At 40.1% G+C, this 27,709-nt stretch overlaps 1 protein-coding gene across 5 annotated transcripts in view; it reads right to left on the bottom strand.

Annotated features, from left to right (window-relative positions):
• Positions 1-27,709, bottom strand: part of LOC139757112 (PDZ domain-containing protein 11-like) — a 43,838-nt gene that overhangs the window by 12,640 nt on the left and 3,489 nt on the right. For 3 of the 5 annotated variants that reach the window (XR_011714508.1, XR_011714509.1, XR_011714507.1), the window contains exon 2: positions 11,751-11,855. Coding sequence is in view for 2 of the 5 variants with exons in the window: in XM_071677205.1 (XP_071533306.1) it covers positions 23,585-23,860; positions 24,021-24,107 (363 nt within the window). In the remaining 3 variants the exon portion in view is untranslated. Of the gene's footprint in view, positions 1-11,750; positions 11,856-16,612; positions 23,861-24,020; positions 24,108-27,709 lie in introns of those variants that run through there. The other 2 variants (XM_071677205.1, XM_071677204.1) reach the window with 1 other exon arrangement.

The following is a 27,709-nucleotide window of genomic DNA, read 5'->3' as shown; positions in this document are numbered from 1 at the left end:
GTTGTATCATAAGCGAACAACAACTGACTCACTTCCCAAGCTCTCTCATCCACAACAGACTGCATACTTGCCCCTCTTTCCAAAACTCTTGCATTCACCTCCCTAACAACCCCATCCATAAACAAATTAAACAACCATGGAGACATCACACACCCCTGCCGCAAACCTAACATTCACTGAGAACCAATCACTTTCCTCTCTTCCTTCTCTTATACATGCCTTACATCCTCGATAAAAACTTTTCATTGCTTCTAACAACTTGCCCCCCACACCATATATTCTTAATACCTTCCACAGAGCATCTCTATCAACTCTATCATATGCCTTCTCCAGAGCCATAAATGCTACATACAAATCCATTTGCTGTTCTACGTATTTCTCACATACATTCTTCAAAGCAAACACCTGATCCACACATCCTCTACCACTTCTGAAACCACACTGCTCTTCCCCAATCTGATGCTCTGGACATGCCTTCACCCTCTCAAGCAATACCCTCCCATATAATTTACCAGGAATACTTAACAAACTTATACCTCTGTAATTTGAGCACTCACTTTTATCCCCTTTGCCTTTGTACAATGGCACTATGCGAGCATTCCGCCAATCCTCAGGCACTTCACCATGAGCCATACATACATTAGATGTCCTTATCAACCAGTCAACAACACAGTCAGCCCCTTATTTAATAAATTCCACTGCAATACCATCCAAACCTGCCGCCATGCCGGCTTTCATCTTCCGCAAAGCTTTCACTACCTCTTCTCTGTTTACCAAATCATTCTCCCTCACCCTCTCACTTCGCACACCACCTCGACCAAGACACCCTATATCTGCCACTCTATCATCAAACATATTTAACAAATCTTTAAAATACTCACTCCAACTCCTTCTCACATCACTACTACTTGTTATTCCCTCCTCCTTCACTGATGTTCCCATTTTGTCTCTTGTCTTACGCACTTTATTTACCTCCTTCTAAAACATCTTTTTATTCTCCCGAAAATTCAATGACACTCTCTCACCTCAATTCTCGTTTACCCTCTTTTCGCCTCTTGCACCTTTCTATTGACCTTCTGCCTCTTTCTTTTATACATCTCCCACTCATTTGCATTATTTCCCTGCAAAAATCGTCCAAATGCCTCTCTCTTCTCTTTCACAGATAATCTTACTTCATCCCACCACTTACTACCCTTTCTAATCTGCCCACCTCCTACGCTTCTCATGCCACAAGCATCTTTTGCGCAAGCCATCACTGCTTCCCTAAATACATCCCATTCCTCCCACACTCCCCTTACCTCCTTTGTTCTCACCTTTTTCCATTCTGTACTCAGTCTCTCCTGGTACTTCCTTACACAAGTCTCCTTCCCAAGTTCATACTTTCACTACTCTCTTCATCCCAACATTCTCTCTTCTTTTCTGAAAACCTCTACAAATCTTCACCTTCGCTTTCACAAGACAATAATCAGACATCCCTCCAGTTGCACCTCTCATCACATTAACATCCAAAAGTTTCTCTTTCGCGCGCCCATCAATTAACACGTAGTCTAATAACGCTCTCTGGCCATCTCTCCTACTTACATACGTATATTTATGTATATCTCGCTTTTTAAACCAGGTATTCCCAATCACCAGAGAAAGTAAATATTTGCTTTAGGATACAACTAATGGCATCTATCACGTTTTCGTAATGCATCTATCGGCATATATCACGTTCCCGTGAGTCACCTAGTGGATGCCATATATCACGTTCTCCTGATTCACTTACTGGATGCCATATATCACGTTCTCGTGGTTCACCTAGTGGCATATATCACGTTCTCGTGATTCACCTAGTGGCATATATCACGTTCTCGTGATTCACCTAGTGGCATATATCACGTTCTCGTCATGCACCCAATGGCACATATCATGTTCTCGTATATGTTCTTTTTTGGGAACAAAATAATAAAGGTATGAAGGTCAGGCAGCCGGGGCCTGTAGCGTGTGCAGACCACTAGGGTCTGTTAGTCGGATTCAATCTCTTTATTTATCCCTCCACACGCAATGACGCGGGCAAGACATAAGAAGGCACTCAACAGATTTGAGCGTATAAAGTTATGCGAATGTAAGAGAGTGTGAGGCAAGTCACAAAGATGGTTTGAGGTCACCAGGTACTCGGTGTTATAATACATAATGTGAGTCGTACGCCCGCTGCGGTGGTACGTGCTATAACGTGACCCACTTCTTGCTAAGCTTGTAAATTTGCAAGTTTCCACCCACATACACATCCAGTCTGGTGCGTCACATACCTAGTAAAGTTCTAGTGAAGTGAAACTTCTAGATCTAGCTAAGGCCACTGTGTCCTGAGTAATATCCTCACAATGGCAGCTTCAGGAATCTACGTTCCTCTGTGTCTCACATGGGCCCCTGTGAAACAGATCTCGTGAGTCCTGAGGGATGGAGTACCCACCTCCATCTAGGGATTGTGGAGAGGCTCTAGCGGGTGTGCTTCCTAAGAAATGAAAATCCGTTTTCCTGTAAATCCTTCTATTGTTATCCAGTGCCAAAAAATCATAAAATGAATGTATACACAGAACCTATGTACGTCACTGGTTTTTATCACTTCATGTTACCATAGGCTACACAAGGTATCAACTAATATAAGAATTCAAACTTCAACATATCACTGGTTCCCTTCGAGGCTGTATGTGATAGTGGAAGATATCAGAAACTCACAGATTAGTGGGATAAAAGTTAAAACGTATACAGATAATTCAAAGAATAATAATCTGTAATTGTTAATGTGACTAAAGAGGCGCAAATAATGTAAGTCGTGGGCTTGAAGCGAAATATTCATCAAGTCTATTCTTGAAAAGAATCTATAGTACTGCTTTCAACTACTCTGACTGACAAGTCGTTCCATATGTTAACAATTCTGTTGAAGAAAAAGTACTTTGCCTCCTTCAAGGAAAACATTTGCCAACGAGTTTGTATCCACAACTCCAATCAAAGTCAGCCAAACCAAGTCTTGAGTAACTTGACAGATTAGGGTTATCAATGTCTTTGATTATTTTGCAAAACTGCGTTAGATCACCTCTTAACCTTCTTATCTCAAGGACAAATAGATTCGTCTTAATCTGCTCTTGAGGATTTGCTACTCAGCCCGGGAATCTTCTTGGTAGCTCAGCACTGCACTCTCTCCAGCCTATGTCCGTTTTTTTAGGTTGGGTGACCAAAACTGGACACAGCATTCAAGACGAGGACGAACTGGATTCCTAAGGAGGTGCTCGTTTTTGTATGAATAATTAGCATTTTGGGGAACGATGTAGTGGCTGGGGAGGGGTCGAGTGATAGAAAGTAGGTTCCTTAGTTGTCCAATACTGGATTTGTTACAAATACCAGTTTTGGGGAAGTCCAAGGACGCAAGCGTTTATCTGTTTCAAGCAATTAATGTTCAACACAATAATACATTACGTATTTCCAAAATGTTACCAGTTTACATTACTGTGATACACTGTCGACTGTCGCTTGGAATGAACGTAAGTAGGAAGTCACTAGAGGACTAAGGCTGACCGTTGCTAGGCTATATAGCCTTTCCTCTCTCGTATACCTTAAACTTGTTCATCTTCTCCTAAAGGCACTTGGACAAGTTCCTCCAAGGTGAACCAGACCCGCCATGTTACACATCATAATAAGAATGGATAGCGACCTGTAACAACGTCCGAAGTTGGCTTGTCACAATCTCAAATTAAAGTCTTATGTGAGAACTCTCAAAGCTACATCTTATCAATCTTGAACAGAACTTTTCCTGAATTCACAGACTATGGCAGCAGTCAACCTTTTGTGTAGCAAATAGCTTATTACACTGACGGTGTTGACATAGTGTGTCGAATTACACCACACATTTCAAAACGATCGGAACAAAGTTCATCAACCAAACATCGTATTCTCGCTCTTAAAGACGCAATATCTCCCCGACACCATGGGAAATTAATGCTAATGAACTCAACTCCTCCAACTGCATCAAGCACATCTGGCAGACACTTATCCAACAAGGCTTTAAAAACAAGACTAGAGGTCCTAATTCGTTTTCTATTGGGGTTTGAACCATACTAAATCTTCCTTAGTTTGATGAGTATCGAAATCTTCACCTATCTGGCTGAGGTTATGGAGGCGACGAGTAGTGTGGAGGCCCCAGTAGGTGCGCCTGGCATTGGTGGGTTTTAAGTGGCTGCCTACTTCACCGTTTAAGTGCAAAAACCTAAAAACCTAAACCACTTGCCTCTTGTGTTCTTTCTTCTCATGGCCAGGTGCATAATCACCCATCTCTTACCATCCACTTTCATTTCTACCCACATCAATCTAGAATTTACTTCGCACAACCCCTGCTTCAGGAGTAGTGCTTCTCTTTCTTTAGCTCTTATCCTTTCACCAACCCCTGACTTTACTCCCCTGACTTTTCCAAACCATTCTTCCCCCTTACCCTTGAGCTTTGTTTCACTCAGAGCCAGAACATTCAGGTTTCTTTCCTCAAACTATTACTTATATCTCCTCTCTTCTCATCTTGCTTACAGTCACACACATTCAGATACCCCAGCCTGAGCCTTTAAGGAGTGTAAACATCCCCCGTTTGGCTCCTTCTTCTGTTTCCTCAACTAAAAATTAAAATACAAAAAGGGAAAGGCTTCCAGCCCCTCGCTCCCGCACCCTTTAGTCGCCTTCTACGACACAAAGGGTGTGTGTGTGTGTGTGTGTGTAAGTGTGTGTGTGTGTGTGTGTGTGTGTGTGTGTGTGTGTGTGTGTGTGTGTGTGTGTGTGTGCCATTCTTTCATACTCATTCGCTATTTCTTGCATCAGCAGGGAGAACCAGAAGCAGACAAAACTAAAAAGGCTTCATTAGCACACATACATTCTCTAGCTGTCATAAGTAATGTACCAAAACCACAGCTCCCTATCCACAACCAGACACCCATATATGTTACCATGGTACCAATGTACTTATGTACCAATGTACTTATTCATAATGTACCACTGATCATTTTCTGTCAAAAAGGTAAAACATTTCAGCAATAAAGCTAATGATGCTTTTATCTTAACTTTCTCATACATTCAACATATAGTACTTTCCTGTACAAGACAAAAAAGTGACACCAGAGTGTATCTGAAGCCCTGACTGAAATTGCAAGACTGAAAGGATCAATTCAAACTCTAGGGTCCCAACCATTTTTTTTATGCCCAAAAACTATAAAGCAATACCAATACAGCTACCATGCTTTATATTTCAAAACACACTACAAAGAGATACATACTCCTGGATCTCATCATGTACTGGTATGCTTGCTATCATTATCTGGCAAAGGCATTACACAAGATAGGAAAGCTATCAGGTACATTAGAGGTTTGAAGGAGCTTATGACCAATACACTACTCTGTACCTCATTCGAGGAACTGCTGAGAGTTGATTTGCACCCAATAAGAGGATTGATGATATCAGCCCTCATTTGAATTCTTTGATGTGTTTGATTCTACCATTCATCTATGTATATCACTAGTAACCTACCCCTATTGCTAGAAAAAAATATCACACATCTTAGTCACCCACTGATCAACAGAGAGTGCACTTACGTCAGTTTAGTAGGATGTCAAATTTCCACTCCCACTATTGTAGCCATTTTCAAGTGAAAAACAGTTTCCTTTGTAGAAGTAACTACATTTTTCATAAAAATTATGCCATTTTTTTCAGCCATTTGGTAAATAACTTTTGTCTGTGTATATGGTGTGTGATTACAGGAATAATGCATAACTAAAAGAATTTGCCTCTCATGATCTTTTTTCTCATGCCCAGGTCCATATGCACCAATAATCACCCATCTCTCCCCATCAACTTTCAGTTTTACCCATATCAATCTAGAGTTTACTTTCTTACACTCTATCACATACTCCCACCACTCCTGTTTCAGAAGTAGTGCTACTCCTTCCCTTGCTCTTGTCCTCTCACTAACCCCTGACTTTACTCCAAAGACATTCCCAAACCACTCTTCCCCTTTACCCTTGAGCTTCATTTCACTCAGAGCCAAAACATCCAGGTTCCTTTCCTCAAACATACTACCTATCTCTCTATTCATCTCATATTGGTTATATCCACACACATTTAGACACCCCAATCTGAGCCTTCAAGGAAGATGAGCACTCCCCGTGTGACTCCTTCATCTGTTTCCCCTTTTAGAAAGATAAATACAAGGAGGGGATGGTTTCCATCCCCCTGCTCCAGTCCCCTTTAGTTGCCTTCTGCGACGCATGAGAAATGCGTGGGAAGCATTCTTTCTCCCCTATCCCCAGGGATATGCAAGTGTTTTGGGAACAGCTGAGTGAGTGTGTTAGTAGTTTTGATGCACGAGACCGGAATATAGTGATGGGTGATTTGAATGCAAAGGTGAGTAATGTGGCAGTTGAGGGAATAATTGGTGTACATGGGGTGTTCAGTGTTGTAAATGGAAATGGTGAAGAGCTTGCAGATTTATATTTCTGAAAAAGGACTGGTGATTGGGAATACCTGGTTTAAAAAGAGATATACATAGGTATATGTATGTAAGTAGGAGAGATGGCCAGAGAGCGTTATTGGATTATGTGTTAATTGATAGGCGCACGAAAGAGAGACTTTTGGATGTTAATGTGCTGAGAGGTACAACTGGAGGGATGTCTGATCATTATCTTGTGGAGGCAAAGGTGAAGATTTGTAGAGGTTTTCAGAAAAGAAGAGAAAGTTGGGGTGAAGAGAGTGGTGAGAGTAAGTGAGCTTGGGAAGGAGACTTGTGTGAGGAAGTACCAGGAGAGACTGAGTACAGAATGGAAAAAGGTAAGAGCAAAGGACATAAGGGGAGTGGGGGAGAAATGGGATGTATTTAGAGAAGCAGTGATAGCTTGCGCAAAAGATGCTTGTGGCATGAAAAGTGTGGGAGGTGGGTTGATTAGAAAGGGTGGTGAGTGGTGGGATGAAGAAGTAAGAGTATTAGTGAAACAGAAGAGAGAGGCATCTGGACGATTTTTGCAGGGAAAAAATGCAAATGACTGGGAGATGTATAAAAGAAAGAGGCAGGAGGTCAAGAGAAAGGTGCAAGAGGTGAAAAAGAGGGCAACTGAGAGTTGGGGTGAGAGAGTATCATCAAATTTTAGGGAGAATAAAAAGATGTTTTGGAAGGAGGTAAATAAAGTGCATAAGACAAGGAAACAAATGGGAACTTCAGTGAAGAGGGAATAATGGGGAGGTGATAAGTAGTGGTGATGTGAGAAGGAGATGGAGTGAGTATTTTGAAGGTTTGTTGAATGTGTTTGATGATAGAGTGGCAGATATAGGGTGTTTTGATCGAGATGGTGTGCAAGGTGAGAGGGTTAGGGAGAATGATTTGGTAAACAGAGAAGAGGTAGTAAAAGCTTTGCTGAAGGTGAAAGCCGGCAAGGCAGCGGGTTTGGATGGTATTACAGTGGAATGTATTAAAAAAGGGGGTGACTGTATTGTTCACTGGTTGGTAAGGTTATTCAAAGTATGTATGGATCATGGGGAGGTGCCTGAGAATTGGAGGAATGCTTCCATAGTGCCATTGTACATAGGAAAGGGGGGTTAAAAGTGAGTTCTCAAATTACAGAGGTATAAGTTTGTTGAGTATTCCTGGGATTTTATATAGGAGGGTATTGATTGAGAGGGTGAAGGCATGTACAGAGCATCAGATTGGGGAAGAGCAGTGTGGTTTCAGAAGTGGTAGAGGATGTGTGGATCAGGTGTTTGCTTTGAAGAATGTATGTGAGAAATACTTAGAAAAGCAAATGGATTTGTATGTAGCATTTATGGATCTGGAGAAGGTATATGATAGAGCTGATAGAGATTGTCTGTGGAAGGTATTAAGAATATATGGTGTGGTGGCAAGTTGTTAGAAGCAGTGAAAACTTTTTATCAAGGATGAGGCATGTGTACGTGTAGGAAGAAAGGAAAGTGATTGGTTCTCAGTGAATGTTGGTTTGCAGTAGGGGTGTATGATGTCTCCATACTTGTTCAATTTGTTTATGGATGGGGTTGTTAGGGAGGTGAATGGATGAGTTTTGGAAAGTGGGGCAAGTATGCAGTCTGTTGTGGATGAAAGAGCTTGGGAAGTGAGTCAGTTGTTGTTCGCTGATGATACAGCGCTGGTGGCTGATTCGGGTGAGAAACTGCAGAAGCTGGTGACTGAGTTTGGTAAGTGTGTGAAAGAAGAAAGCTGAGAGTAAATGTGAATAAGAGCAAGGTTATTAGGTACAGTAGGGTTGAGGGACAAGTCAACTGGGAGGTAATTATGAATGGAGAAAAACTGGAGGAAGTGAAGTGTTTTAGATATCTGGGAGCGGATTTGGCAGCAAATGGAACCATGGAAGTGGAAGTGAATCATAGGGTGGGGGAGGGGGCAAAAGTTCTGGGAGCATTGAAGAATAAATGGAAGCTCAGAACATTATCTCAGAAAACAAAAATGGGTATGTTTGAGAGAATAGTGGTTCCAACAATGTTATATGGTTGCGAGGCGTGGGCTATAGATAGAGTTGCGCGGAAGAGGGTGGATGTGCTGAAAATGAGATGTTTGAGGACAATATGTGGTGAGGTGGTTTGATCGAGTAAGTAATAATAGGGTACGGGAAATGTGTGGTAATAAAAAGAGTTTTTTTGAGAGAGCAGAAGAGGGTGTTTTCAAATGGTTTGGTAACATGGAGAGAATGAGTGAGGAAAGATTGACCAAGAGAATATATGTGTCAGAAGTGGAGGGAACGAGGAGAGGTGGGAGGCAAAATTGGAAGTGGAAAGATGGAGTGAAAAAGATTTTGAGTGATCGGGGCCTGAACATGCAGGAGGGTGAAAGGCATGCAAGGAATAGAGTGAAGTGGAACGATGTGGTATACCGGGGTTGACGTGCTGTCAATGGATTGAACCAGGGAGTCTGAAGTGTCTGGGGTAAAACATGGAAAGTTATGTGGGGCCTGGATGTGGAAAGGGAGCTGTGATTCTGGTGCAGTATACATGATAGCTAGAGACTGCGTGTGAACGAATGTGGCCTTTGTTGCCTTTTCCTAGCACCACCTTGCACACATGCGGGGGGAGGGGGTTGTTATTTCATGTGTGGCGGGGTGGCAATGGGAATGAATAAGGGCAGACAATATGAATTATATACATGTGTATATATGTATCTATCTGTGTGTGTATATATATGTATACGTTGAGATGTATAGGTAGAAATGTGTGCGTGTGTGGACGTGTATGTATATACAATTGTATGTGGGTGGGTTGGGCCATTCTTTCGTCTGTTTCCTTGCGCTACCTCGCTAACGCGGGAGACAGCAACAAAGCAAATTAATAAATAAAATAAAAGAATTATGAAATTGAGATAAAACACAAGGTTAGAACTGAGAATTTATTCTAGACGTTTTAATACAAGGTCTTCTCCAAGTGAAGAGACTTTCAAAATCTCAAGATAGAATCTGCTCTAACTTTGTGTTTTTCTACCACCTCATTATCCACAATTGTCATGATGATTATTGAATACTGTATATTAACATACATATAGAGTGGCAGATATAGGGTGTTTTGGTCAAGGTGGTGTGCAAAGTGAGAGGGTTAGGGAAAATCATTTGGTAAACAGAGAAGAGGTAGTAAAAGCTTTGCGGAATATGAAAGCCAGCAAGGCAGCAGATTTGGATGGTATTGCAGTGGAATTTATTAAAAAAGATTTATGGGTGACTGTATTGTTGACTGGTTGGTAAGGTTATTTAATGTATGAATGACTCATGGTGAGGTGCCTGAGGATTGGCGGAATGCGTGCATAGTGCCATTGTACAAAGGCAAAGGGGATAAGAGTGAGTGCTCAAATTACAGAGGTATACGTTTGTTGAGTATTCCTAGTAAATTATATGGGAGGGTATTGATTGAGAGGGGTGAAGGCATGTGCAGAGCATCAGATTGGGGAAGAGTAGTGTGGTTTCAGAAGTGGTAGAGGATGTGTGGATCAGGTGTTTGCTTTGAAGAATGTATGTGAGAAATACTTAGAAAAGCAAAAGGATTTGCATGTAGCATTTATGGATCTGGAGAAGGCATATGATAGAGTTGATAGAGATGCTTTGTGGAAGGTATTAAGAATATATGGTGTGGGAGGCAAGTTGTTAGAAGCAGTGAAAAGTTTTTATCGAGGATGTAAGGCATGTGTACGTGTAGGAAGAGAGGAAAGTGATTGGTTCTCAGTGAATGTAGGTTTGCGGCAGGGGTGTGTGATGTCTCCATGGTTGTTTAATTTGTTTATGGATGGGGTTGTTAGGGAGGTGAATGCAAGAGTTTTGGAAAGAGGGGCAAGTATGAAGTCTGTTGTGGATGAGAGAGCTTGGGGAGTGAGTCAGTTGTTGTTCGCTGATGATGCAGCGCTGGTGGCTGATTCATGCGAGAAACTGCAGAAGCTGGTGACTGAGTTTGGTAAAGTGTGCGGAAGAAGAAAGTTAAGAGTACATGTGAATAAGAGCAAGGTTATTAGGTACAGTAGGATTGAGGGTCAAGTCAATAGGGAGGTAAGTTTGAATGGAGAAAAACTGGAGGAAGTAAAGTGTTTTAGATATCTGGGAGTGGATCTGGCAGCAGATGGAACCATGGAAGTGGAAGTGAATCATAGGGTGGGGGAGGGGGCAAAAATCCTGGGAGCCTTGAAGAGTGTTTGGAAGTCGAGAACATTATCTCGGAAAGCAAAAATGGGTATGTTTGAAGGAATGGTGGTTCCAACAATGTTGTATGGTTGCGAGGTGTGGGCTATGGATAGAGTGTGCGCAGGAGGGTGTATGTGCTGGAAATGAGATGCTTGAGGACAATGTGTGGTGTGAGGTGGTTTGATCGAGTAAGTAATGTAAGGGTAAGAGAGATGTGTGGAAATAAAAAGAGCGTGGTTGAGAAAGCAGAAGAGGGTGTTTTGAAATGGTTTGGGCACATGGAGAGAATGAGTGAGGAAAGATTGACCAAGAGGATATATGTGTCGGAGGTGGAGGGAACGAGGAGAAGTGAGAGACCAAATTGGAGGTGGAAAGATGGAGTGAAAAAGATTTTGAGTGATCGGGGCCTGAACATGCAGGAGGGTGAAAGGCGGGCAAGGAACAGAGTGAATTGGATCGATGTGGTAAACAGGGGTTGACGTGCTGTCAGTGGATTGAATCAGGGCATGTGAAGCGTCTGGGGTAAACCATGGAAAGTTCTGTGGGGCCTGGATGAGGAAAGTTAGCTGTGGTTTCAGGCATTATTGCATGACAGCTAGAGACTGAGTGTGAACGAATGGGGCCTTTGTTGTCTTTTCCTAGCGCTACCTCGCACACATGAGGGGGGAGGGGGATGGTATTCCATGTGTGGCGAGGTGGCGATGGGAATGAATAAAGGTAGACAGTGTGAATTGTGTGCATGGGTATATATGTATGTGTCTGTGTGTGTATATATATGTGTACATTGAGATGTATAGGTATGTATATTTGCGTGTGTGGACGTGTATGTATATACATGTGTATGGGGGTGGGTTGGGCCATTTCTTTCGTCTGTTTCCTTGCGCTACCTCGAAAACGCGGGAGACAGCGACAAAGCAAAATAAATAAGATAAATAAATATATGTGAATAATGTGCAATGATAAGTAAGTCATGTGTGAAATCACCTCAAGAAAAAAATAATGTGTGCAATGTGTTAAGGTGTAAAATGATATTACAACCAAGAAAAACATAAAAATCTTTTACTTACAAAAATAAGGAGTATTTGTGCTGCCAGCCAGAGCCCTCCCAGCCACCCAACATGCTCACTACTCTTTTGGGTATTTTCTTCAAAAATTTATAATACAAACATATTCTGCAAAGAAAAAAGAATTATTTTCTTTTTGCCCTGGGGAAGCATCACATCAAACAAAATGAACAGTTTAAGGTTTAATGGAAGCAGCAGATACTCCCACATACTTATCATATACTATCTGTTGTACCAAACACATTTATGTATTTTTGCATTACATATGACAGCTAGAGAATGGATTTAAGTCAATGAGGCCATTTCTTTGTCTGTCCTCAGACCTTGCTAACATGAGAAACTTTGAACAAATATGAAAAAAAACCATATCTGAGTTAAAAAAGAGAATGCAAGAATGAATTAAAATCTAATATGCAAGAATGAATTAAAATCTAATATGCAAGAATGAATTAGAATTTATTATGCAAGAATTAAAGTATATTCAGAATATCTGGTGGTGTTCTAAAACTCACATTACAAAAGAAAACTTTTCCAGTAATACGTCACCATTCAAGAGAAAGGTGCAAGAGGTGAAAAAGAGGGCAAATGAGAGCTGGGGTGAGAGAGTATCATTAAATTTTAGAGAGAATAAAATGATGAATTGGAAGGAGGTAAATAAAGTGCATAAGACAAGAGAACAAATGGTTACATCAGTGAAGGGGGCTAATGGAGAGGTAATAACAAGTAGTGGTGATGTGAGAAGGAGATGGAATGAGTATTTTGAAGGTATGTTGAATGTGTTAGATGATAAGAGTGGCAGATATAGGGTGTTTTGGTCGAGATGGTGTGCAAAATGAGAGGGTTAGGGAGAATTATTTGGTAAACAGAGAAGAGGTAGTGAAAGCTTTGCGGAAGATGAAATCCAGCAAGGCAGCAGGTTCGGATGGTACTGCAGTGCAATTTATCAAAAAAAGGGGGTGACTGTGTTCTTGACTGGTTGGTAAGGATATCTAATGTATGTATGGCTCATGGTGAAGTGCCTGAGGATTGGCAGAATGCATGAATAGTGCCACTGAACAAAAGCAAGAGGGATGAAGTGCTCTGTGGAAGGTATTAAGAATATATGGTGTGAGAGGCAAGTTGCTAGAAGCAGTGAAAAGTTTTTATCGAGGATGTAAGGCATGTATAAGAGTAGGAAGAGAGGAAAGTGATTGGTTCTCAGTGAATGTCAGTTTGCAGTAGGGATGCCTGATGTCTCCACAGTTGTTTAATTTGTTTATGGATAGGGTTGTTAGGGAGGTGAACGAAAGAGTTTTGGAGAGAGGGGCAAGTATGCAGTCTGTTCTGGATTAGAGGGCTTGGGAAGTGAGTCAGTTGTTGTTCACTGATGATACAGCACTGGTGGCTGATTCGGGTGAGAAACTGCAGGAGTTAGTGACTGAGTTTGGTAAAGTGTGTGAGAGAAGAAAGCTATAGAAAGGGTTGTGCGACGGAGGGTGGATGTGTTGGAAATGAGATGTTTGAAGACAATATGTGGTGTGAGGTGGTTTGACCAAGTAAGTAATGAGAGTGTAAGAGAAATTTGTGGTAATAAAGAGTGTGATCGAGAGAGCAGAAGAGGGTGTTTTGAAATGGTTTGATCACATGGAGAGAATGAGTAAGGAAAGATTGACATAGAGGTTATATGTGTCAGAGGTGGAGAGAATGAGGAGAAGTGGGAGACCAAAGTGGAGATGGTAGGATGGAGTGAAAAAGATTTTGAGCAATCAGGGCCTGAACATGCAGGAGGGTGAAAGGCGTGCAAGGAATAGAGTGAATTAGAACAATGTGGTATACCGGGGTCAACGTGCTGTCAATGGATTGAACCAGGGCATGTGAAGCGTCTGGAGTAAACCATGGAAAGTTTTGTGGGGCCTGGATGTGGAAAGGGAGCTGTGGTTTCGGTGCATCATACATGACAGCTAGAGACTGAGTGTGAACAAATGTGGCCTTTGTTGTCTTTTCCTAGTGCTACCTCGTGCACGTGCGGAGGAAATGGGTTGTCATTTCATGTGTGGCGGGCTTGCAACGGGAATGAATAAAGGCAGCAAGCATGAATTATGTACATGTGTATATATGTATATGTCTGTGTGTACATTGAAATTTTTTTTTCATACTATTTGCCATTTTCCACGTTAGCAAGGTAGCGTTAAGAACAGAGGACTGAGCCTTTGAGGGAATATCCTTACTTAGCCCCTTCTCTGTTCCCTCTTTTGGAAAATTAGAAATGATAGGGGAGGATTTCCAGCCCCCCCACTCCCTTCTCTTTTGGTCGCCTTCTACGACATGCAAGGAATACGTGGGAAGTATTCTTTCTCCCCTATCCCCAGGGATAACGTTGAAATGTATAGGTCTGTCTATGTGCATGTGTGGACGTGTATGTATATACATGTGTATGTGGGTGGGTTGGGCCATTCTTTCGTCTGTTTCTTTGCGCTACCTCGCTAACGCAGGCGACAGCGACAAAGTATAATAAAAAATATAAAATTATAAATACTTCAACATCATCAGAGATTAGACTGTTGTCTAAATAAAGGAACAGCATCCCCTTCGGTAACTCAGTCAAATAACATCCTGCTTTTGAAGTAAATAGAATACACTTTAACATCAACCTAAAAGTTTCAAAGATAATGATTTTGCTACATATCTTTCTCTCACATGTCATCATAATGCAGCATTTTGTTTGTTTTTTCATACATATTCGCCATTTCCCGCCTTAACGAGGTAGCGTTAAGAACAGAGGACTAAGCCTCAGAGGGAATATCCTCACTTGGCCCCTTCTCTGTTCCTTCTTTTGGAAAAAGTAAAATGGGAGGGGAGGATTTCCAGCCCCCGCTCCCTCCCCTTTTAGTTTAGTTGCCTTCTACGACACACAGGGAATACGTGGGAAGTTTTCTTTTTCCCCTATCCCCAGCATTATATATTTACACAACTTTTTCTCGCAATTTTCACAGAAGGAGGATAACCCCATACCCCTAACCTACCCTACACTCACTATCATCCCCCCAGCTAAAATCTTACAATTTGCACACTGAGTATAATCATTGCATTTCATATGATGTCTCATTATCATTTCTACATTCCACTCTTTTTAAGTGCTTGTTGAATGGAATGACCGCAATAGCCATGTACAACTTCAAGGCTGAATTAATTACACTTTTCAAATTTAGTTTCTTTTGAATGTTTATGGTCAATTATGCTCCAAAAAGACTGTGATCAAAGAAAAATTTAAATTCCTTCACAAGCAAATTAATGATGTCTTGATAATCATGCATTTTTGTCTACCTATCCCAGTGTTTCCCTGAACAAATTCAGGGATTTTCTAACGAAGGTAGTTGGCCCTTTCACTTTAACTTTTTTTTATAATCACATAACATTTGGTTGTTAGGGAGGTGAATGCAAGAGTTTTGGAAAGAGGGGCAAGTATGAAGTCTGTTGGGGATGAGAGAGCTTGGGAAGTGAGTCAGTTGTTGTTCGCTGATGATACAGCGCTGGTGGCTCATTCATGTGAGAAACTGCAGAAGCTGGTGACTGAGTTTGGTAAAGTGTGTGAAAGACGAAAGTTAAGAGTAAATGTGAATAAGAGCAAGGTTATTAGGTACAGTAGGGTTGAGGGTCAAGTCAATTGGGAGGTGAGTTTGAATGGAGAAAAACTGGAGGAAGTGAAGTGTTTTAGATATCTGGGAGTGGATCTGGCAGCGGATGGAACCATGGAAGCGGAAGTGGATCATAGGGTAGGGGAGGGGGCGAAAATTCTGGGAGCCTTGAAGAATGTGTGGAAGTCAAGAACATTATCTCGGAAAGCAAAAATGGGTATGTTTGAAGGAATAGTGGTTCCAACAATGTTGTATGGTTGCGAGGCGTGGGCTATGGATAGAGTTGCGCGCAGGAGGATGGATGTGCTGGAAATGAGATGTTTGAGGACAATGTGTGGTATGAGGTGGTTTGATCGAGTAAGTAACATAAGGGTAAGAGAGATGTGTGGAAATAAAAAGAGCGTGGTTGAGAGAGCAGAAGAGGGTGTTTTGAAATGGTTTGGGCACATGGAGAGAATGAGTGAGGAAAGATTGACCAAGAGGATATATGTGTCGGAGGTGGAGGGAACGAGGAGAAGAGGGAGACCAAATTGGAGGTGGAAAGATGGAGTGAAAAAGATTTTGTGTGATCGGGGCCTGAACATGCAGGAGGGTGAAAGGAGGGCAAGGAATAGAGTGAATTGGAGCGATGTGGTATACCGGGGTTGACGTGCTGTCAGTTGATTGAATCAGGGCATGTGAAGCGTCTGGGGTAAACCATGGAAAGCTGTGTAGGTATGTATATTTGCATGTGTGGACGTATGTATATACATGTGTATGGGGGTGGGTTGGGCCATTTCATTCGTCTGTTTCCTTGCGCTACCTCGCAAGCGCGGGAGACAGCGACAAAGCAAAAAAAAAAAAAAAAAAAAAAAAAAAAATAACATTTGGTAAATTACCACTCATTCCTTCAGCTTTCCTAGGTTCTTCCCTTATTATGTGTAGGGCTAATACTTCTGAAAATGAGTGTCACCTTAAGTGAATTGTACTTCTCCTGTAACAGTAAATAAATAATCTTTGATATGTCAAATATCTAAGTCAAATAAAATGACATGAGGAAGGGATTTTACACTACAACACAATATAAAACAGTCAGAAACACCAACAACTAGAGAAACATTGCTCATTTCAAATTCCATCAAACCCATGAGTATCAATACTTTTACTGTGCAATATCATCTATTTAAGTGCTCAAGCACTGTTTACACCTTCCTAAAATTCACTCATGTTTACCTTTTACACTTTTTTCTGGGAAAATTATCAAAAGAAAGCTCAAATTCTGTTCTCTTTATTGCTACAGGTTCTAGTACAAAATCATAAAAAACACTTTTACTGTACATCATTGCAAGAAAACATTTTCAAGAAATCATACAAAGTTACATTCCAAGATACTTCTCAATCATACATGTATACAATACATGTGCAGTTACAAAAAGAAAAAATCTGACTCAAACGTAGATGAACATAAGAACTATTTAATGAATATATTACTAACATAAGGACTAGTTAATGAATATATTACTAAGATTTTAGAAAATCTTGCAGCAAGGCTTAACATGGTCTTTTAATTTGTATATTTCACTCCTAATGCACTTGCCCATAACTCTTTTATTCATAGAAGAAAACACACACACAGCAATCAGATTATGAATAACTTTACTGTAGAAGTGAAGTTGACAGAAAAATGCCTTTAAGTTAATACATCCACTACACAATTTGAAAATTGTGTTGCACAAGTGACTGTTTAATCAATTTCTCTGATATAGGCCTTGTGAATTAAGTGATTCTTAGCTCCTTTTACCTTGCCATCTTAAATAAGGTTAAATAAAACAGACAGTATGTCCTCTATCAAGAAAGTCATACTGGTAAAGATTATGCAGCAGAATGGAGAATATACCTCATGACCCTATCAAACAAAAAATGAACTATGAAAGTTTTCATACTTGGTTGTGATATCCAAACATGAAATGATTCATGGGGACTATTGATCACATGTCAAATGGTAAAGCACAAGATGTGCTGGGCAAAATTATTCCCATTTTCCAAGCAGTGCAAAAAAAATCTTAAGACTTTGCCTCAAAGTGTTCAACTGACGCTGTAACATTCTATTGGAAGTACTTAAAGTGATATTCATCCAAAATGTTCTTGGTATCAGACTTGAAGTGATGTAATTATCTTAGAAAGAAAAATTAGTTAGCATAATATCAAAAAAAAAAAAAAAGGTGGGCAGATTAGAAAGGGTAGTGAGTGGTGGGATGAAGAAGCAAGATTATTAGTGAAAGAGACAAGAGAGGCATTTGGACATATTTTGCAAGGAAATGGTGCAAATGACTGGGAGATGTAAAAACAAAAGAGGCAGAAGGTCAAGAGAAAGGTGCAGGAGGTGAAAAAGAGGGCAAATGAGAGTTGGGGCGAGAGAGTATCATTAAATCTTAGGGAGAATAAAAAGATGTTTTGGAAGGAGGTAAACACAGTGCGTAAAACAAGAGACCAAATGGGAACATCGGTGAAGGGAGTTAATGGGGAGGTGATAACAAGTAGTGGTTATGTGAGAAGGAGATGGAGTGAGTATTCTGAAGGTTTGTTGAGTGTGTTAGATGATAGAGTGGCAGATATAAGGTGTTTTGATTGAGGTGGTGTGTGTAGTGAGAGGGTCAGGGAGAATGATTTGGTAAACAGAGAACAGGTAGTGAAAGCTTTGCGGAAGATGAAGCCGGTAAGGGGGCAGGTTTGGATGGTATTGCAGTGGAATTTATTAAAAAAGGGGCTGACTGTGTTGTTGACTGGTTGGTGAGGATATTCAATGTATGTATGGCTCATGGAGAAGTGCCTGAGGATTGGCAGAATGCATGCATAGTGCCATTGTACAAAGGCAAAGGGGTTAAAGGTGAGTGTTCAAATTACTGAGGTATAAGTTTGTTGAGTTTTTTTTTCCAACACATCTATCTCCTCCGCACAACCCTTTCTATAGCGTACGCCTCGCAACCATATAACATTTGTTGGAACCACTATTCCTTCAAACATACCCTTTTTGCCTTCCGAGATAATGTTCTCACCTTCCACACATTTTTCAATGCTCCCAGAACTTTTGCCCCCTCACCCATCCTGTGACTCACTTCCACTTCCATGATTCCATTCGCTGCCAAATCCACTCTCAGGAGATGGATGTGTTGGAAATGAAATGTTTGAGGACAATATGTGGAGTGAGGTAGTTTGATCGAGTAAATAATGAAAGGGTAAGAGAGATGAGTGGTAATAAAAAGAGTGTGGTTGAGAGAGCAGAAGAGGGTGTATTGAAATGGTTTGGTCACATGGAGAGAATGAGAGAGGAAAGATTGACAAAGAAGATATATGTGTCAGAGGTAGAGGGAATGATGAGAAGTGGGAGACCAAATTGGAGGTGGAAGGATGTAGTGAAAAAAATTTTGAATTGGCATGATGTGGTATACCAGAGTTGATGTGCTGTCAGGGCATGTGAAATGTCTGGAGTAAACCATGGAAAGTTTTGTGGAGCCTGGATGTGGGAAGGGAGCTGTGGTTTCAGTGCATTACACATGACAGATAGAGACTGAGTGTGAACAAATGTGGCCTTTGTTGTCTTTTCCTAGCGCTACCTCGTGCGCATGCAGGGGGGAGTGGGTTGTCATTTCATATGTGGCGGGGTGGCAATGGGAATGAATAAAGGCAGCAAGTTTGAATTATGTACATGTGTATATATGTATATGTCTGTATGTATATATATATATATGTATACGTTGAAATGTATTGGTATGTATATAAGCATGTGTGGACGTGTATGTATATACATGTGTATGTGGGTGGGTTGGGCATTCTTTGGTCTGTTTCTTTGCGCTACCTCGCTAACGTGGGAGACAGCGACAAAGTATAATAAATAAATAAATATTAACTTTATTTATCATACTTTGTCACTGTCTCCCGCATCAGTGAGGTAGCGCAAGGAAACAGATGAAAGAATGGCCCAACCCACCCACATACACATATATATATGCATACACGTCCACACACACACATATGAATATAAATATATAAATTTCAGAAATCTATTCGAAGTAGATATACAGTAACTGTGTGACCCTTCCTCCCCTAAAAGAACTAAAAATATAATCAAGGGTTAACAAACACACCTAAGGTATACATATGCAAGTAAGAAAGCGCTGTAAGTTCAGAGGATAATCCAAGCATTACATGCTCCTGCCCAAAACAGAAGTGCATAGAAATGTCTTTCTTTCTTTCTTTCATACTATTCGCCATTTCCCGTGTTAGCAAGGTAGCATCAAGAACAGAGGACTAGGCCTTTGAGGGAATATTCTCACCTGGCCCCCTTCTCCGTTCCTTCTTTTGGAAAATCAAAAAAAACGAGAGGGGAAGATTTCCAGCCCCCCACTCCCTTCTCTTTTAGTCACCTTCTACGACACGCAGGGAATACGTGGGAAGTATTCTTTCTCCCCTATCCCCAGGGATAGAAATGTATGTTAAGAAAAATGAAAATCCATTTTTCTCAGAGGTAAAATAAACATTCTATTGGATATCTATGAGAAAATCAGGATTAGGGCCTTCCAAAGTTCAGTATTCCTGGTGAGGAAGCATTTGTCTTCCTCACCAGGAACACTGAACTTCCTCATCTTTCACTAATCACTAATACAATGGTTCTGATGACTTGTTTGATTTGAGTGTGTGTTTACCCACTCACACTCTGCCACAGAAGTGACATCATCAACCTACTCATTCTTGGCAACAAGAAGCCCAGAAAGTTTGCAGATCATGGATGTCAACAACAAAGTGGTCATATATGGTACAGAGAAGGTTTTCTCTAAACAACAGACAGGAAAGAAAGGAAAGGTAAAAACTATGAACATTTTTCACAGACTACCAGCTACGAAAGAAAAGGCTTTCAATTTTCAAATATCACATTCATTTCTACTTGGGAGTTAGAGGTCAGTTATAGTGTGGTTTGGGGGAGAGGGGGGCTAGTATTTTTGCACAGAATTGAGTGCTATGGATGTAGAGGCAGGCCTGTATTAGGAAGATCTTTCTTTCATTGTTAAGTTGTTGAGAGTTTGTAGTTTCCAATACTTGCTTTGAGGTTAAAGTCAATATATCTGATAACCTTCTGTTTAATCTCCACCATTTCTCTTTGGCAAGGTTAACTTGGCCCTCAAAGAGCATCCAACACAAACTGGAGTTCTTTTGGGAAACAATGGCTGAGATCACTTGATTTTCTAACTTTTTATGCTTGTGTTCAAAAATTGAGCAGAATTATATAAACATAAGCAGCCTATTCAGGTCTCTTCCATCACTTAGATGACATGGAAACAAAACTGTTATCTTCAATAGCCCTACAATGACCATTATAAGTGCACAGCTATCTACCTGAAGGCTTTGTGTACATGATAACCCCACAGAAAATACATAGTTTGACAGATGATATAAGTTACCAGGAAGAACAATTATGCTATGAACCATTTTGAGAAGAAAGTAGAAAAAACTAAGTCAAGGGAAATAGAAATTACTAACTCAAAGAGGGATTTTAGAACAGGATTATCTAAGAAGAAGGGGAAGGTATCCCCTATAAACTCATACTTATGGACAATATTAAGTTACAATTTCACCTAATTTTTCCAATGTAATCCTGGGGTAATGGAGGATATTGTTTACAGTTTATTGGTAAAAACTTAAGATATTCTCAATGTAAAAACACCTCTATTATCCTGCTCACAGATATCAGCCACTTGATCTACTCACACTTTTCACACTTTTATGTAACATCTACAATAGTGTGAAAGGTGTAATAATCTACACATTTTCAAGTCTTTCACTCATACTGTTGTGCCTGTATAGGGTATGTATGACATAAGAGTACAGATTTCAGTGTAAAGAAAGAAACAAATCCTTCAATATCCTCCCACACTTGACAGGCAATAAACCTCATACTAAATTTTAGTGCAAAAGGTGTAATATTTCTGAAAATATTTATATTACATACCACCAACACTTTTACTATGTATGATATAAGAGTATAACACTAAAACAAGCTCAAGAGAAAAAAAGAAATGTCATTCTTACATCTTCCCATTATCAGGAACAGTCAAACGTTATTCACATCTCCTGACACCCACTTAGCAGAATTCATACCAAAACAAAGGTCATATTACAAATGTTTGCATATTTACTGTTACTTTTGAATCCTAATCTATCATTTCATGAGCAAAATGTTTTCTTTTTAATTTTTCACACACTCCATGATGGGACATCTGGATCATGCCAGCCTTTAAAGGGTCAATTGTAACAATACTTTCTACCCATCACTTAATTTGGCCACAAAACCATAATTATCCAGAAATTCTTAGTTAAATTCTGCCCTCTCAGCCATAGAGCTCTCCAAATGGAATCTCAGCTTATAGTGCTCAAGCCTTTTCATATAACAACAGGCACAAAGAACACACACACACACACCCCATCCCTAGCAGGGCTCCAGGAAACAAAAAAGCAGTCACACTTGGCAATATAACCTTTGAGAAATCAAAAACACCCCTAAAAAACTACCAGTATGAAGCAATAATAAACATAATGAAAAAGTCTACAATACCCTTGTGACATGCAACCAAATGTTTACACAGTCTGCCCACTGACAAAGTAAATTTCCATAAGTGATAAGTCTGATGGCCCATGTTGCACATCTAGCAAGAGTATCAAAACAGATGTGAGCTATCAAAACTGAAGAAAACTATAAAACTTGATGATGAACACACTGGGCACCAGCACAACATATATAATCCATGACTGTTGAGTTAGGATGGAACTCACGTTTTCTTTCATATGAATGAATTTGTCATAGCTTCTGACAACTTTTAGTCACCACAGAAACAAATTTGGCATACTTGTAAAGCTGCATTGTTCAAAATAAACCTTAGAACCCACATAAAGACATATGATGACCAGAACGTCAGGAACCACATCAAAAAGATTAAGTGCCTTCAGCCTATACTCCATATAACTGAGCAAACCCTCCACCTAGTGGGTCCTACAATGAAATTAACAAAAACAGCCACATCATGAAAAGCCTTAAGACCTTTGAACTACATAATGAAAACATCCTATTAACCTTCAAATGTTTATGTGTTACAACTATTTTGTAGACCATTTACTGGAGAGTCATGAAACTCATTCACACCCAAACTACAAAATTAATTTTTTTGGCATCTCAATCCTAACCTCCTCCCTAAGGATTCATAACTATTCTCATATTTGATGGTAAAGTATAACCTTTCATATCTCTTGATTCCCAACCATTTTCATCAAACAATCAGGCTGTGGAATGAGCAAACAACTCACATCAAATGGGGAAAAGGACAGTGTGAACTTAAGTAAGGAACTTGTAAATACTGATGGAAAGAAAAACTTTTATAGTATAAGAGTGGTGGATAAATGGAAAAGACTGACTGAGGACACAAAAATCCAAGATGTTGTATGACAGCAGAGACTGTTCAAGAAATGGGGCCCCACAAGTGTAAAACTCTCTTCCCATTACAGTACAAATACGTAATTATTTATAGGTAATTAAAGACCAGAGACAATATATCACCAATAAAATATTCACCTAAATAATATCAGTACAGGTAGCATAGTGAAATTTCTTGTTTCTAATATCATTAAACTCAAAATCTAAGCTCTAGTACATTAAAGATTACTAACAACTTAAGAGAATGAATTTCTAGATTCAGCTTGTCTGTTTACTGTGTGAAGCCACAGCCTATACCATGATTCATGCTATCTGAACACAGGTGTAAATCTCCAGGCTTTCCTCAGTTTTGTAGTAATGATATCCAAAATGCATACATAAGGTAGTGCTGGATGCAGCATAATAGACAAAAAGCATATCATGCCATAAAGCAGAATGTTATAATCTTGCAAAAAGTATCAAAAATGCATCAATGCATTACCTCAGCGAGTCTTTTGGTACAGGTAACACGATTATATATGATACATGATATGTCTATAAAATATTTCACACACAATAGTATGTACTGACTTACATATTGCACAGACAAATAAGCTTTCGAACCTGCATCAGGTAGAAAAACACTCTATTAAACTTATGATATATTCAGACCAAAATCCATGGCTCATGTTTCTAAAATTCATAAAACTGATAAATTCAAAATGAAACATTTTCAGTAAGCAAAGAGCTTACAAACTACAGAATCTACATACTGTTCATAATTATCAGCTGAGAGTTACTCCTGCACTGGCATTTTGCACCTTCTCATATGTTTTCTTGTATCCATATGGGAAGTACCGGACCTGCATCACTATCTCTGTGTTGGATTTAAGAATTTTCACTGCTCTGGCATGTTCAATGTCCTCAAAATCAGTTCCATTGACAGAGACAATTTGATCAGCTTCTCTCAACCCTAAACGTTCAGCTTCTGTGTTGGGCATTACTTTGGAGAGAAATATTCCACAGAAATGTTCTTTGCCTCCTCGAATGTTAAACCCAAGCTGATGAAAATAATCACACATGAAAAATTAAGCGAGCAATTTTAGAATAGCATAATGTTGGCAAGCTATAGTAAGTATTTGCAACAATATTCACAAAATAGCAACATAGCAGTAAGGCAATACACATATGATATTCATTTGCATCACAAGGAACACTTACAGCATCAGACACCTTTTCCCTCATGAGAGTGACAGTCCTTATCAAGAACAACTTCATATCGTTGTTATAGTCTGGATGATGAGAACGCTGTCCAAAAAAAGGAAGCACATATCATCTTATTTCTTAATAAGAATTCTTCTTAATACACTAATGATCATAAAAGTAGAATCATGCATATACTGCTTATAGCTCTTGACATCTGCAGTACAATGTTTTCTCAGTGAATCATGTAGCATGATGACAGAATAACCGACCATTAGCCAACTTTATACAAAGAGCATTACTAGTTCTAAGCATCTCTGGAAACCAGCTCCTCATGCTGTAAGTCACAGTGGTATCCCTGTAGGTGTATTATTCTAAGAAAACAAATGAAACCTTAATTATAATACCATTAAGCATCTGCATGCAGTAACATAGTTGTCACATTTCTCAGCTTCCCTTGTAGTTTTCCCTTACAGATAGGATGGTGATCTTCCTTAAAAAATTCAAAAAATACTAAAACAAATCAATTTAAAATCAATTTCTATTTCTCTACCAAACAATGTAACTACCTATCAGTCTATATGTTTTTATTCCAATGACTGCTGATGTGCCACCTTCAGCAGTTGACTGCAAATGTGCCATATACAGTCTGAAGCTTTATATATCCCATGTACAATACAAAACAAACCAGTAAGTGGTATATCAGAAAAAAGTTTCACACCTCTTGCCCATATCTTTTCAACTAAGCTGCTTTGTAACCATCAATATGTCATGGAAGTAATAATCATTCTTACACTGCCTAGACAGCAAAGGAAAGGTATAGATTAAAATTTTTCATAAATAATACTCACACATTTATATATATAATAGAACCTTACCTAACCTAAATTCACCTGGTTCCCACAAGTTATCTCATTTTCAATATTACACGAATAAAAATTTTTATCATTATTATTATTTTGCTTTGTCGCTGTCTCCCGCATTAGCAAGGTAGCGCAAGGAAACAAACGAAAGAATGGCCCACCAACTCACACACACGTGTATACATACACGTCCACACACGCAAATATACATACCTATACATCTCAATGTACACATATATATATACACACACAGACATATACATATATACACATGTACATAATTCATATTGTCTGCCTTTATTTATTCCCATCGCCACCTCGCCAAACATGGAATAACAACCCCCTCCCCTCTCATGTGTGCGAGGTAGCGCTAGGAAAAGACAACAAAGGCCCCATTCGTTCACACTCAGTCTCTAGCTGTCATGTAATAATGCACCGAAACCACAGCTCCCTTTCCACATCCAGGCCCCACAGAACTTTCGATGGTTTACCCCAGACGCTTCACATGTCCTGCATGTTCAGGCTCCGATCACTCAAAATCTTTTTCACTCCATCTTTCCACCTCCAATTTGGTCTCCCACTTCTCCTCGTTCCCTCCACCTCTGACACATATATCCTCTTGGTCAATCTTTCCTCACTCATTCTCTCCATGTGACCAAACCATTTCAAAACACCCTCTTCTGCTCTCTCAACCACACTCTTTTTATTTCCACACATCTCTCTCACCCTTACATTACTTACTCGATCAAACCACCTCACACCACATATTGTCCTCAAACATCTCATTTCCAGCACATCCAACCTCCTGCGCACAACTCTATCCATAGCCCACGCCTCGCAACCATACAACATTGTTGGAACCACTATTCCTTCAAACATGCCCATTTTTGCTTTCCGAGATAATGTTCTCGACTTCCAAACATTCTTCAACGCTCCCAGAACTTTTGACCCCTCCCCCACCCTATGATTTACTTCTGCTTCCATGGTTCCATCCGCTGCCAGATCCACTCCCAGATATCTAAAACACTTCACTTCCTCCAGTTTTTCTCCATTGAAACTAACCTCCCAATTGACTTGACCCTAAACCCTACTGTACCTAATAACCTTGCTCTTATTCACATTTACTCTTAACTTTCTTCTTTCACACACTTTATCAGACTCAGTCACCAGCTTCTGCAGTTTCTCACATGAACCAGCCACCAGCGCTGTATCATCAGCGAACAACAACTGACTCACTTCCCAAGCTCTCTCATCCACAACAGACTTCATACTTGCCCCACTTTCCAAAACTCTTGCATTCACTTCCCTAACAACCCCATCCATAAACAAATTAAACAACCATGGAGACATCACACACTCCAGCCGCAAACCTACAATCACTGAGAACCAATCACTTTCCTCTCTTCCTACACGTACACATGCCTTACATCCTCTTTTCACTGCTTCTCTAACAACTTACCTTCCACACCATATATTCTTAATACATTCCACAGACAATCTCTATCAACTCTATCATATGCCTTCTCCAGATCCATAAATGCTACATACAAATCCATTTGCTTTTCTAGGTATTTCTCACACACATTCTTCAAAGCAAACACCTGATCCACACATCCTCTACCACTTCTGAAACCACACTGCTCTTCCCCAATCTGATGCTCTGTACATGCCTTCACCCTCTCAATCAATACCCTCCCATATAATTTACCAGGAATACTCACCAAACTTATACCTCTGTAATTTGAGCACTCACTCTTATCCCCTTTGCCTTTGTACAATGGCACTATGCACGCATTCCGCCAATCCTCAGGCACCTCACCACGAATCATACATTAAATAACCTTACCAACCAGTCAACAATACAGTCACCCCCTTTTTTAATAAATTACACTGCAATACCATCCAAACCTGCTGCCTTGCCAGCTTTCATCTTCCGCAAAGCTTTTACTACCTCATCTCTGTTTACCAAATCATTTTCCCTAACCCTCTCACTTTGCACACCATCTCAACAAAAACACCCTATATCTGCCACTCTATCATCAAACACATTCAACAAACCTTCAAAATACTCACTCCATCTCCTTCTCACATCACCACTACTTGTTATCACCTCCCAATTAGCCCCCTTCACTGAAGTTCCCATTTGCTCCCTTGTCTTACGCACTTTATTTACCTCTTTCCAAAACATCTTTTTATTCCCCCTAAAATCTAATGATACTCTCTCACCTCAACTCTCATTTGCCCTCTTTTTTACCTCTTGCACCTTTCTCTTGACCTCCTGCCTCTTTCTTTTATACATCTCCCACTCATTTGCATTTTTTCCCTGCAAAAAATCGTCCAAATGCCTCTCTCTTCTCTTTCACTATTAATCTTACTTCTTCATCCCACCACTCACTACCCTTTCTAATCAACCCACCTCCCACACTTCTCATGCCACAAGCATCTTTTGCGCAAGCCATCACTGCTTCCCTAAATACATCCCATTCCTCCCCCACTCCCCTTACCTCCTTTGTTCTCACCTTTTTCCATTCTGTACTCAGTCTCTCCTGGTACTTCCTCACACAAGTCTCCTTCCCAAGCTCACTTACTCTCACCACTCTCTTCACCCCAACATTCTCTCTTCTTTTCTGAAAACCCCTACAAATCTTCACCTTCACCTCCACAAGATAATGATCAGAAATCCCTCCAGTTGCACCTCTCGGCACATTAACATCCAAAAGTCTCGCTTTTGCGCGCCAATCAATTAACACGTAATCCAATAACGCCCTCTGGCCATCTCTCCTACTTACATACGTATACTTATGTATATCTTTCTTTTTAAACCAGGTATTCCCAATCACCAGT

This window comes from Panulirus ornatus, chromosome 24 (assembly GCF_036320965.1).
Source record: "Panulirus ornatus isolate Po-2019 chromosome 24, ASM3632096v1, whole genome shotgun sequence".
Lineage (NCBI taxonomy): Eukaryota > Metazoa > Arthropoda > Malacostraca > Decapoda > Palinuridae > Panulirus > Panulirus ornatus.
Note: the sequence above shows the minus strand (reverse complement) of the source record. Positions and strands in the feature narration are given on the sequence as shown.